This window comes from Oncorhynchus kisutch, linkage group LG24, assembly GCF_002021735.2.
Source record: "Oncorhynchus kisutch isolate 150728-3 linkage group LG24, Okis_V2, whole genome shotgun sequence".
In the NCBI taxonomy this organism is placed as follows: domain Eukaryota; kingdom Metazoa; phylum Chordata; class Actinopteri; order Salmoniformes; family Salmonidae; genus Oncorhynchus; species Oncorhynchus kisutch.
In genome coordinates, this window is record NC_034197.2 from 36975697 (window position 1) to 36990080 (window position 14384).

At 42.7% G+C, this 14384-nt stretch overlaps 1 protein-coding gene across 1 annotated transcript; it reads right to left on the reverse strand.

Annotated features, from left to right (window-relative positions):
* Positions 1–507: 507 nt before the first annotated feature.
* LOC116356907 (olfactory receptor 5AN1-like) lies at positions 508–1641 on the reverse strand. Its single transcript, XM_031803667.1, has one exon. It carries the CDS (start codon positions 1639–1641, stop codon positions 508–510), a length of 1134 nt encoding a protein of 377 aa, XP_031659527.1.
* Positions 1642–14384: the final 12743 nt, after the last annotated feature.

Genomic DNA, 14384 nt, shown 5'->3' on the forward strand with positions numbered 1-14384 from the left:
GAGAAGACAGGGGCAGAGAAGACAGGGGCAGAGAAGACAGGGGCAGAGAAGACGGGGGCAGTATAATATTATAAAACTGGTATTTTTGATCCTTACTGTACTATGGTCCTTACTGTATTATGGTCCTTACTGTATTATGGTCCTTACTGTACTATGGTCCTTACTATATTATGGTCCTTACTGTACTATGGTCCTTACTATATTATGGTCCTTACTGTACTATGGTCCTTACTATATTATGGTCCTTACTGTATTATGGTCCTTACTGTACTATGGTCCTTACTGTATTATGGTCCTTACTGTATTATGGTCCTTACTGTATTATGGTCCTTACTGTACTATGGTCCTTGCTGTACTATGGTCCTCACTGTACTTTGGTCGTTACTGTAGTTTAGTCGTTACTGTAAATTCCCTTCGCAAGTTTCTGTGTCTGTCTCATTCCAAATTGATTGCATCTCATCGTCCCTCTTCTCAGCTGCTATTTCTGGGAGACACCTCTCCTCTGCCTCATTCCAACACACCTGCCCTGTGCTGTGACCTCACCCACGTCCTCTCCAGCTCCAGCTCAGGGCGTTTGCCCTTCCAGCGGAAGAGTCTGAACAGCGCCTGACGTACCTCCCAATTGCGAATGCCAAAGATAAGTGGGTTGATGCAGGGAGGCACCATGATGAGGATCAGGAGGGAGATGTGCAGAGTTCCAGCGGACAGCGAGGTCCCAGCCCCGGAGAAGGCGGTCATCATGGCCCCTGTGCCCTCCAGCTCCCACAGAGCATCCGAGGTGATCTTGAGGAACATAGGGAGTAGCTGCAGGAACAGCATCGAACAGTAGAAAAGCACAGTGTTGCGCGCCCGCGTGTTCACCGTGTTGAAGGGCACCATAGCGTTGCGGGCGTCCTGGTACATCCGTACATAGGCAAATAAGTAGCTGAGGAGGCAGAGCAGGGTGAAGATGAAGCCCAGCAGCTTGCGGGTGATAGCCGCTGCCCTGGGGAAACCCATGTGGCATTCCACGGTGTCAGGCTCACACATGAGTCCAGAGGTTGCTGTGCCGTACTCCCCTTCCCCCTGGTGTAGCAGGGTGAAGTTAACGCAGCCAACGCTGATGGACAAGACCCAGGTGAGGCCGATGGTGAGGCGCAGGCGCAGAGGGGTGAGGATGGACTGGTAGTGGATGGCATGGCACACATACAGGTATCGCTCAATGGCCATGCAGGTGATGGTGATGAGGGTGCTGAAGATGCAGACGCTGCCGGTGAAATACTGGAGGAGGCACAAGGTGTTAAAGTTCATTGTGCTTCTCTGCAGTAAGCAGTGGGTCACAAAGGGGCCCACATTGATGGTCTGCACCATGTCACTCAGAATCAAGTTCTTCAGCAGGGCGTAGCGTGGCTCCCAAGATAGGTCCTCCGAGCGTCCCAGTCCCAACAAAGTGAATCCGTTCACAGCCAAAGACAGGATTGTGAGCATCAAGAACACAAAAACCAGCACATTCACGACTGCATCAAATGGCATTATGAACAAAAATAGGCAGCCTCCTAGGTCGAAGTTGTCATCTTCCGTTCCGTTCTCAAAAGTATGAGCAACGCATGGACCCGTGCGGTTGAACACCTGAGTGGAATTCATGATGAACTTATGAGCCATGGTCGAGCCGAGCGCATGGCTTTACTCCTTTATACTCTCTCTCTCTCTCTCTCTCTCTCTCTCTCTCTCTCTCTCTCTCTCTCTCTGTCTCTCTATCTCTCTCTCTCTGTCTCTCCCTGTCTCTCTCTCCCCCTCTCTCTCTCTCTCTCTCTCTCTCTCTCTCTCTCCCTCTCTCTCTCTCTCTCTCTCTCTCTCTCCCTCTCTGTCTCTCTCTTTCTCTCTCTCTCTCCCTCTCTCTCTCTCTCTCTCCCCCTTTCTCTCCCCCCCTCTCTCTCTCTCTCCCTCTCTCTCTCTCTTCCTCTCTCTCCCCCTCTCTCTCTCTCTCTCTCCCTCTCTCTCTCTCTCTCTCCCCCCCCCTCTCTCGCTCTCTCTAGAAGGGTGCTGAGACTGTGTCCACCTGTTGATACAGCGGTTGCAGACTTTCATGTTATCTGTTGCTAAATTTGCTTACAGTCACCATATGTTTAAATGTATATTTTATTTACACTTTATTTTGGTTATTCATTGATATTTGTTGGTATGATAATAAATAATGACAGTAAAAATAGCCAAATTGTCATCATCACCTTCATCCTCATCACCTTCATCATCCTTGTAATTGACATTGTCAACTAGTTTTCTATATAAACATTTTTATATTTAAAGTAATTGTGTAAAATAGTTTTCCTTCCAATAAATGGTAATGATGTATGTTAAAAAGCAGCTTTTCTGTGTTGGAATGGTCGTCATAGTGAGGAGACCAAGGCGCAGCGTGGTAAATGAACATAACTCTTTAATAAAAGAGAGAACACTGACCAGAACTAAACAAAACAAACCGTGAAGCAATATGGCAAGTAAACATATAATCACAACCCACAAAATAACCAAGGAATATGGCTACCTAAATATGGTTCCCAATCAGAGACAACGATAAACAGCTGCCTCTGATTGAGAACCAGTCTAGGCAACCATAGACATATAAACACCTAGACTACAAAACTCCTAGACATATAAAAACCCCTAGACAATTCAAAAACCCATAGACAATACAAAAACCCCTAGACAATACAAAAACCCCTAGACAATACAAAAACCCCTAGACAATACAAAAACCCCTAGACAATACAAAAACTACACAAACCACCCTTGTCACACCCTGACCTAACCAAATAATAAAGAAAACTAAGATAACTAAGATCAGGGCGTGACAAATGGTGAAGGCCTACCCCAATAATAGAATGGTGTGGGAGCATATCGATCATGAAAAATATGAACGTAGACCTCTGATTGGCCAGCTCATCCTCCTCAGGAGGTTGACATCATCCTCTATGAGGAAATAGTAAGCATCTTTTAAATGGTCTATTTGAGATACAAGTTTTGAGGTGTTTTTTTGAAGTGTTTTTTCTCAAATTTACGCTTTGGCCACAAATGCAAGTATAGGATGAGTCAACAACTCTATTTGGATATGAGTTAACAGAATATGAGATTTTCACTGGACAGTTACTTTAATAATGACTTAATTATATTTCATATATTTGGTTATAAATAGAAGATTGAGTATCCTAAATCACCTGTCACTCACATCTGTGGTAGCTGCGAGTATTGAATTGCTTATAGAATTACTTATTACTGTAATTATATAAATTGCACACGTGTTCGTGTGTGTTCGTGTGTGTTCGTGTGTGTTCGTGTGTGTTCGTGTGTGTTCGTGTGTGCTTGTGTGTGATAGTGTGTGTGCTTGTGTGTGCTTGTGTGTGCTTGTGTGTGATAGTGTGTGTGCTTGTGTGTGATAGTGTGTGTGCTTGTGTGTGTGCTTGTGTGTGTGCTTGTGTGTGTGCTTGTGTGTGTGCTTGTGTGTGTGCTTGTGTGTGATAGTGTGTGATAGTGAATCGTTTTAAAGACAAGAATTCAATTGTTAATGAAAATCATTATCAAACATTTAGCTAATTTTGTAGGCCTAGTTCAGCAACATTAAGTATAAATTGGGTCATTCCACTGAGATAGTGCCGTTTGGGTTGTGTAACTTGGTTAAAAAACATGTTTTCCCATCTCAAGAAGAAAGACTAGTAAGTGCCAACAGAGTTGATTGTAACAGGGTTGATGATTTGCTCTTGAATAGCTATAAATACCCATGTGCTTTTGTAACGGATGTGAAATGGCTAGCTAGTTAGCGGTGTTCGCACTAAATAGCGTTTCAATCAGTGACGTCACTTGCTCTGAGACCTTGAAGTAGTAGTTCCCCTTGCTCTGCAAGGGCCGCGGCTTTTGCGGAGCGATGGGTAACGATGCTTCGAGGGTGACTGTTGTTGATGTGTGCAGAGGGTCCCTGGTTCGCACCCGGGTATGGGCGAGGGGACAGTCTAAAGTTATACTGTTACACTTTGCTAGCGCTGATTGGAATATGTTTCGAGACGCCACCGATAACATTGATGAGTGAACCACCTCCGTCACCGGCTTCATTAGAAAATGTATTGGCGATGTTGTGCACGTTTACTGTTTTCCCAATCAAAAGCCCTGGATTAACATTGAGGTTGGCGCTTAACTAAAGGACAGGGCTACCGCAGACAAGGCTGAGGCTACGGCAGAGGACAGGAATAAGTACAAGAAGTCCCGCTACGACCTCCGCAAAGTCATCAAACGGGCAAAAGGACAATATAGAAGTACGGTGGAATCATATTACACAGGCTCCGATGGCCACCGCATGTAGCAGGGGCTACAGTCCATTACAAAGGAAGACCCAGCTGTAATCTGCCCAACGACACCAGACGAAGACAATGCATTTTATGCACTCTTTGACAACAACAACATCGTTACAGGTGTGAGGGCCGTCACCGACTCAGAGGTTTGGGTGATCTCGCTCTCTGAGGGGCCCGGCACTGGGTCTTTAATCAGGTCAACACCCGCAAGGCCGCTGGGCCCGACAGTGTTCCAGGGCTCATTCTCAGAGCAGAACAGCTAGCAGGCGTATTCATGGTAATGTTCAACGTCTCTTTGTCCCAGTCTGTCATCCCCACATGTTTTAAGATGACCACCATCATCACTGTCCCCAATAACTCTAAGGCTTCATGCCACAATGACTAGCACCCTGTAGCACTCCTCTGTAATCATGAAGTGCTTTGAGAGGATGGTTATGGCAAACATTAACTCCATCATCCCAGACCCACTCCAATTTGCATACCGCCACAACAGATCCACAGATGACGCAATCTCAATTGCTCTCGACACTGCCCTCACCCATCGAGATATTTAACTAGGCAAGTCAGTTAAGAACAAATTCTTGTTTTCCCCCTAGGAACAGTGGGTTAACTGCCTGTTCAGGGGCAGAACGACAGATTTGTACCTTGTCATGTCGGGGAGTTGCACTTGCAACCTTCCGGTTACTAGTCCAACGCTCTAACCACTAGGCTACCCTGCCGATGTGAGAATGCTGTTCATTCAATACAGCTCAGGGTTCAACATCATTGTCCCCTCGAAGCTCATCATCAAGCTTCAATCATCAACTGGATCCTGGACTTCCTGACGGGCCAACCCCAGGTGGTGAGGGTAGGCAATATCACCTCCGCCACGCTGACCCTCAACACGGGGACTCCTCAGGGGTACGTGCTCAGTCCCATCCTGTACTCCTTGTTCACCCACGAGCAGGTCAAGAGCTTCAAGTTCCTCGGTGTACAAATCACTAAAGACTTGAAATGGTCCAAACACACGCGCACAGTCATGAAGAAGGCACAACAGCGCCCCTTCCCCCTCAGGAGGTTGAAAACGTTTGGCATGAAACCTCAAATCCTCAAAAAGTGATACAGCTGTACCATTGAAAGCATCTTGACTGGCTGCATCACTGCCTGGTATGGCAATAGCACCGCCCTCCATTGCATGGCGATACAGAGGGCGGTGCGGACAGCCCAGTACATCACTGGGGCTGAGCTCCCTGCCTTCCAGGACATCTATATCAGGCAGTGTGGTAGGAAGGCCCTGAAAATTGTTAAAGACTCCAACCACCCAAGCTATAGACTGTTCCCTCTGCTTCCGCACGGCAAGTGGTACCGGTGCATCAAGTCTGGCCCAACAGGCTCTTGAACATCTTCTATCCCCAAGACTGATAAATAGCTAACAAAATACCTAAACGGATTATCTGAATAAACCTTGAATCTTTATTGACCTTTTGCACTCTCTCTATACACAGTCACTGGGCTTTACACAGTCACAGGCCCTTACAAACTCACAGGGCCCTACAACCTCACAGTGCCCTACAAACTCACAGGGCCTTACATAGTTATAAGGCCCTACAAACTCACAGGGCCTTACACACTCACAGGGCCCTACAAACTCACAGGCCTTTACACAGACACATGGCCCTGCAAACTCACAGGGCCTTACAAACGCACAGGGCCTTACACACTCACAGGGCCCTACAAACTCACAGGGCCTTACACAGTCACAGGGCCCTACAAACTCACAGGGCCCTACACACTCACAGGGCCTTACACAGTCACAGGGCCCTACAAACTCACAGGGCCTTACAAACTCACAGTGCCCTACACACTCCCAGGGCCTTACAAACTCACAGGGCCCTACAAACTCACAGGGCCTTACACAGTCACAGGGCCTTACACAGTCACAGGGCCCTACAAACTCACAGGGCCCTACAAACTCACAGGGCCCTACACACTCACAGGGCCCTACACACTAACACAGGGCCCTACACACTCACAGGGCCCTACACACTAACACAGGGCCCTACACACTCACAGGGCCTTACACACTCACAGGGCCCTACACACTAACACAGGGCCATACACACTCACACACACTCACTCCATCATCTTCTCACTCACACATAATATGCCCATACATTTATACTGACTCTACACACAAACACACCCACTCACATACCCACTCAGAGGAAGGCCCTAAAAATTGTCAAAGACCCCGGCCACCCCAGTCATAGACTGTTCTCTCTACTACCGCATGGCAAGCGGTACCGGAGTGCCAAGTCTAGGACAAAAAGACTTCTCAACAGTTTTTACCCCCAAGCCATAAGACTCCTGAACAGGTAATCAAATGGTTACCCAGACTATTTGCATTGTGTGCCCCCCCCCCCAACCCCTCTTTTACGCTGCTGCTACTCTCTGTTTATCATATATACATAGTCACTTTAACTATACATTCATGTCCATACTACCTCAATTGGGCCGACTAACCGGTGTCTGTATATAGCCTCGCTACTTTTATAGCCTCACTACTGTTATAGCCTCACTACTGTATATAGCCTCACTACTGTATATAGCCTCACTACTGTATATAGCCTCGCAACTGTTATAGCCTCACTACTGTATATAGCCTCACAACTGTTATAGCCTCACAACTGTATATAGCCTCACTACTGTATATAGCCTCACAACTGTTATAGCCTCACTACTGTATATAGCCTCTCTACTATATATAGCCTCACAACTGTTATAGCCTCACTACTGTATATAGCCTCACAACTTTTATAGCCTCACTACTGCATATAGCCTCACAACTGTTATAGCCTCACTACTGTATATAGCGTCACTACTGTATATAGCCTCGCAACTGTTGTAGCCTCACTACTGTATATAGCCTCACAACTTTTATAGCCTCACTACTGTATATAGCCTCACAACTGTTATAGCCTCACTACTGTATATAGCCTCACTACTGTTATAGCCTCACTACTGTATATAGCCTGTTTACTGTTTATAGCCTCACTACTGTATATAGCCTGTCTACTGTTTATAGCCTCACTACTGTTTATAGCCTCACTACTGTTTATAGCCTCACTACTGTTTATAGCCTCACTACTGTATATAGCCTGTCTACTGTTTATAGCCTCACTACTGTTTATAGCCTCACTACTGTATATAGCCTGTCTACTGTTTATAGCCTCTCTACTGTATTTAGCCTGTCTACTGTTTATAGCCTCACTACTGTATATAGCGTCACTACTGTTTATAGCCTCACTACTGTATATAGCCTGTCTACTGTTTATAGCCTCACTACTGTTTATAGCGTCACTACTGTATATAGCCTGTCTACTGTTTATAGCCTCTCTACTGTATTTAGCCTGTCTACTGTTTATAGCCTCACTACTGTATATAGCGTCACTACTGTTTATAGCCTCACTACTGTATATAGCCTGTCTACTGTTTATAGCCTCACTACTGTTTATAGCGTCACTACTGTATATAGCCTGTCTACTGTTTATAGCCTCACTACTGTATATAGCCTGTCTACTGTTTATAGCCTCTCTACTGTATATAGCCTGTCTACTGTATATAGCCTCTCTACTGTATATAGCCTGTCTACTGTTTATAGCCTCACTACTGTATATAGCCTGTCTACTGTTTATAGCCTCACTACTGTTTATAGCCTCACTACTGTATATAGCGTCACTACTGTATATAGCCTGTCTACTGTTTATAGCCTCACTACTGTATATAGCCTGTCTACTGTTTATAGCCTCTCTACTGTATATAGCCTGTCTACTGTATATAGCCTCTCTACTGTATATAGCCTGTCTACTGTTTATAGCCTCACTACTGTATATAGCCTCTCTACTGTATATAGCCTGTCTACTGTATATAGCCTCACTACTGTATATAGCCTGTCTACTGTTTATAGCCTCTCTACTGTATATAGCCTGTCTACTGTTTATAGCCTCACTACTGTATATAGCCTGTCTACTGTTTATAGCCTCACTACTGTACATAGCCTGTCTACTGTTTATAGCCTCACTACTGTATATAGCCTGTCTACTATTTATAGCCTCACTACTGTATATAGCCTGTCTACTGTATATAGCCTCACTACTGTATATAGCCTGTCTACTGTTTATAGCCTCACTACTGTATATAGCCTGTCTACTGTATATAGCCTCACTACTGTATATAGCCTGTCTACTGTTTATAGCCTCACTACTGTATATAGCCTGTCTACTGTTTATAGCCTCACTACTGTATATAGCCTCACTACTGTTTATAGCCTGTCTACTGTTTATAGCCTGTCTACTGTATATAGCCTCTCTACTGTTTATAGCCTCACTACTGTATATAGCCTGTCTACTGTATATAGCCTGTCTGTTTATAGCCTCACTACTGTTTATAGCCTCACTACTGTTTATAGCCTCACTACTGTTTATAGTCTGCCTACTGTATATAGCCTCTCTACTGTATATAGCCTCACAACTGTTTATAGCCTCACTACTGTATATAGCCTCTCTACTGTATATAGCCTCTCTACTGTATATAGCCTCTCTACTGTATATAACCTGTCTACTGTATATAGCCTCTCTACTGTATATAGCCTCTCTACTGTTTATAGCCTGTCTACTGTTTATAGCCTGTCTACTGTTTATAGCCTGTCTACTGTATATAGCCTCACTACTGTATATAGCCTCTACTGTATATAGCCTCTACTGTTTATAGCCTGTCTACTGTTTATAGCCTGTCTACTGTTTATAGCCTGTCTACTGTATATAGCCTCACTACTGTCTATAGCCTCACTACTGTTTATAGCCTCACTACTGTTTATAGCCTCACTACTGTTTATAGCCTCACTACTGTTTATAGCCTCTCTACTGTTTATAGCCTCACTACTGTTTATAGCCTCTCTACTGTTTATAGCCTCACTACTGTTTATAGCCTCACTACTGTTTATAGCCTCTCTACTGTATATAGCCTGTCTACTGTTTATAGCCTCACTACTGTATATAGCCTGTCTACTGTTTATAGCCTGTCTACTGTTTATAGCCTGTCTACTGTATATAGCCTGTCTACTGTATATAGCCTGTCTACTGTATATAGCCTCTCTACTGTATATAGCCTGTCTACTGTATATAGCCTGTCTACTGTATATAGCCTCACTACTGTATATAGCCTGTCTACTGTATATAGCCTGTCTACTGTATATAGCCTCACTACTGTATATAGCCTGTCTACTGTATATAGCCTGTCTACTGTATATAGCCTGTCTACTGTATATAGCCTCTCTACTGTATATAGCCTGTCTACTGTATATAGCCTGTCTACTGTATATAGCCTCTACTGTATATAGCCTCACTACTGTATATAGCCTGTCTACTGTTTATAGCCTCTCTACTGTATATAGCCTGTCTACTGTATATAGCCTCTCTACTGTATATAGCCTGTCTACTGTTTATAGCCTCACTACTGTATATAGCCTCTCTACTGTATATAGCCTGTCTACTGTATATAGCCTCACTACTGTATATAGCCTGTCTACTGTTTATAGCCTCTCTACTGTATATAGCCTGTCTACTGTTTATAGCCTCACTACTGTATATAGCCTGTCTACTGTTTATAGCCTCACTACTGTATATAGCCTGTCTACTGTATATAGCCTGTCTACTGTTTATAGCCTCACTACTGTACATAGCCTGTCTACTGTTTATAGCCTCACTACTGTATATAGCCTGTCTACTATTTATAGCCTCACTACTGTATATAGCCTGTCTACTGTATATAGCCTCACTACTGTATATAGCCTGTCTACTGTTTATAGCCTCACTACTGTATATAGCCTGTCTACTGTATATAGCCTCACTACTGTATATAGCCTGTCTACTGTTTATAGCCTCACTACTGTATATAGCCTGTCTACTGTTTATAGCCTCACTACTGTATATAGCCTCACTACTGTTTATAGCCTGTCTACTGTTTATAGCCTGTCTACTGTATATAGCCTCTCTACTGTTTATAGCCTCACTACTGTATATAGCCTGTCTACTGTATATAGCCTGTCTGTTTATAGCCTCACTACTGTTTATAGCCTCACTACTGTTTATAGCCTCACTACTGTTTATAGTCTGCCTACTGTATATAGCCTCTCTACTGTATATAGCCTCACAACTGTTTATAGCCTCACTACTGTATATAGCCTCTCTACTGTATATAGCCTCTCTACTGTATATAGCCTCTCTACTGTATATAACCTGTCTACTGTATATAGCCTCTCTACTGTATATAGCCTCTCTACTGTTTATAGCCTGTCTACTGTTTATAGCCTGTCTACTGTTTATAGCCTGTCTACTGTATATAGCCTCACTACTGTCTATAGCCTCACTACTGTTTATAGCCTCACTACTGTTTATAGCCTCACTACTGTTTATAGCCTCACTACTGTTTATAGCCTCACTACTGTTTATAGCCTCTCTACTGTTTATAGCCTCACTACTGTTTATAGCCTCTCTACTGTTTATAGCCTCTCTACTGTTTATAGCCTCACTACTGTTTATAGGCTCACTACTGTTTATAGCCTCTCTACTGTATATAGCCTGTCTACTGTTTATAGCCTCACTACTGAATATAGCCTGTCTACTGTTTATAGCCTGTCTACTGTTTATAGCCTGTCTACTGTATATAGCCTGTCTACTGTATATAGCCTGTCTACTGTATATAGCCTCTCTACTGTATATAGCCTGTCTACTGTATATAGCCTGTCTACTGTATATAGCCTCACTACTGTATATAGCCTGTCTACTGTATATAGCCTGTCTACTGTATATAGCCTCACTACTGTATATAGCCTGTCTACTGTATATAGCCTGTCTACTGTATATAGCCTGTCTACTGTATATAGCCTGTCTACTGTATATAGCCTGTCTACTGTATATAGCCTCTCTACTGTATATAGCCTGTCTACTGTATATAGCCTGTCTACTGTATATAGCCTCTCTACTGTATATAGCCTCTACTGTATATAGCCTCTCTACTGTATATAGCCTCTCTACTGTATATAGCCTCTCTACTGTATATAGCCTCTCTACTGTATATAGCCTCACTACTGTTTATAGCCTCTCTACTGTATATAGCCTCTCTACTGTATATAGCCTGTCTACTGTATATACCCTCTCTACTGTATATAGCCTCTCTACTGTATATAGCCTGTCTACTGTTATTTTTCACTGTATTTTTTACTGTTGTTTTTATTTCTTTACTTACTTTTTTAAACTTATTTCTTTACTTACCTATTGTTCACCTAATACCTTTTTTGCACTATTGGTTAGAGCATTTCACTGTACCTGTGGTATTTCGGCGCACGTGACAAATAAACTTTGATTTGATTTATACTGACTACACACAAACACACTCAAATACAAGCCGCTGCTACTCTGGTCATCTTATATCCTGTTGCCTAGTCCCCCCTATACATATCTACCTCCATCACTCCAGTATCCCTGTCTCCTTACCCCTATACATATCTACCTCCATCACTCCAGTATCCCTGTCACCTTACCCCTATACATATCTACCTCCATCACTCCAGTATCCCTGTCTCCTTACCCCTATACATATCTACCTCCATCACTCCAGTATCCCTGTCTCCTTACCCCTATACATATCTACCTCCATCACTCCAGTATCCATGTCTCCTTCCCCCTATACATATCTACCTCCATCACTCTAGCATCCCTGCACATTGTTAATATGGTATTAACTGACCCTGTATATAGTATGGTATTAACTGACCCTGTATATAGTATGGTATTAACTGACCCTGTATATAGTATGGTATCGAACTGACCCTGTATATAGTATGGTATCAACTGACCCTGTATATAGTATGGTATTAACTGACCCTGTATATAGTATGGTATCGAACTGACCCTGTATATAGTATGGTATTAACTGACCCTGTATATAGTATGGTATCGAACTGACCCTGTATATAGTATGGTATTGAACTGACCCTGTATATAGTATGGTATTAACTGACCCTGTATATAGTATGGTATCGAACTGACCCTGTATATAGTATTTTATTTATTTATTTTACCTTTATTTAACCAGGTAGGCAAGTTGAGAACAAGTTCTCATTTACAATTGCGACCTGGCCAAGATAAAGCAAAGCAGTTCGACAGATACAACGACACAGAGTTACACATGGAGTAAAACAAACATACAGTCAATAATACAGTATAAACAAGTCTATATACAATGTGAGCAAATGAGGTGAGAAGGGAGGTAAAGGCAAAAAAGGCCATGGTGGCAAAGTAAGTACAATATAGCAAGTAAAACACTGGAATGGTAGTTTTGCAATGGAAGAATGTGCAAAGTAGAAATAAAAATAATGGGGTGCAAAGGAGCAAAATAAATAAATAAATAAAAATTAAATACAGTTGGGAAAGAGGTAGTTGTTTGGGCTAAATTATAGGTGGGCTATGTACAGGTGCAGTAATCTGTGAGCTGCTCTGACAGTTGGTGCTTAAAGCTAGTGAGTGACTGTTTCGGTACCATACTATATACAGGGATAGTTTCGTTTTCATTGCATCATTAGGCCGCTGGTTGGCATAGGAAAATGTTAATTGCCTTCAAAGGCTCAGCGCAGAGGCTACTTACCACAGATGAAAATGACCGGTGTCACGTGCATGGCTTTATGGTCATCAGTCAATCAATCCCCTTTGAAGTGTAGATTCAGACTGAAAATTGTACATAGACATAGCCTGGTATGAATCATTTTACACGTCAACTAAATTAATGAAGATCTGACGGAACGTTTTGATTCCACACGTATTTAAAAAGAAAAACACTAAAATAAACTAATACGGCATTAGAATGTATAGGTTCCAGGTTGGAAGGTTTACTGTAATATAACAACGTTATTCAACTGTAAAAAATTATTTCAGAGAGAGAAAAAAATCAAACTTACACCCTTTATATCAGTAGGTTTGATCCCCGTATTTTAAATCAAGTCGAATGCTGCGAGTCCCGCTGTTAAATAGAATGCGAGGTTGAGCAGAGTTAGCAGTGCGATCTGAAGTCTGGCGACCACTCTCCAAAGTTCTGTCCTGAGTCTCGTTTAAATGGAAACTCCACAGCGGAGCTGCTTTCGTAGGAATGGACTCGCACTTCTGGCTAGATCTGATCACGTCTGACTGGGGGGTTGCATATGTTTATTGTAGTGTAATAACGCCAAAATAAAAATCCACTTATAAAACGGTTTAATCCTTGTGTGGTGTTCGTGTTTTTGTTATTTTCCCAATGTTCGCGGGTCTGATGGACGCACAACATTATTGGGTTTATAAAACAATACAGTCTTAACAATTTACATACAAATATGTCATACTTAATACTTAGTTAATATTTGGTTAATATTTGCCATTTACCTCTGCTAGATCACATTTATCAATAAAGGCGCAATTTATTTATTTTATTTTATAAAATGTGATTGTCAGTAAAAATCCATTATAAGCAAGACATGTGTGGAATAAATCATGTTTATCTTCAACAAATATATATGAAACAAGGTTTTCATCACTATTGATGTTTATTGCTTTGAACTGAACAAATTAGAAGGACACATTTTACATAGAGTATTTTATGGGTATGATAAATTAGCCCCATTGAACACAAATGAAGGCTGGTCTACACACCACATGAGGAACAGAGTTCCAAATGGTCCAAATGTATATCTTGCCCTTGATCCATGTGTACTGTGTCTTCCTGTCCTTCTTGGGTCCACACACATCACAGCGCTTCTTCTTGTTGCTACCGGCTACAATCTAGAATGATGGAAACAGTTAGTTCAGGAATTTGACTAACTCACTCACTCACATATATAGTTACAGCAGGCCAAGGTAGGAGAGGCAGACACACACACACAACAACATCACTCACACTTACTTCCGGTATTGGAGTTGTTGGTTCTGTGGGTCAGGCGGATGGGGCACCAGCATCCTCCTCCTGAATCCTACTCACAATGGCTGGTTCCTTGGGATATGTTGC

Excerpts from the sequence above, each read along its gene's own strand:
- LOC116356907 (XM_031803667.1), bottom strand. The coding sequence starts at position 1,641 with ATGGCTCATAAGTTCATCATGAATTCCACTCAGGTGTTCAACCGCACG.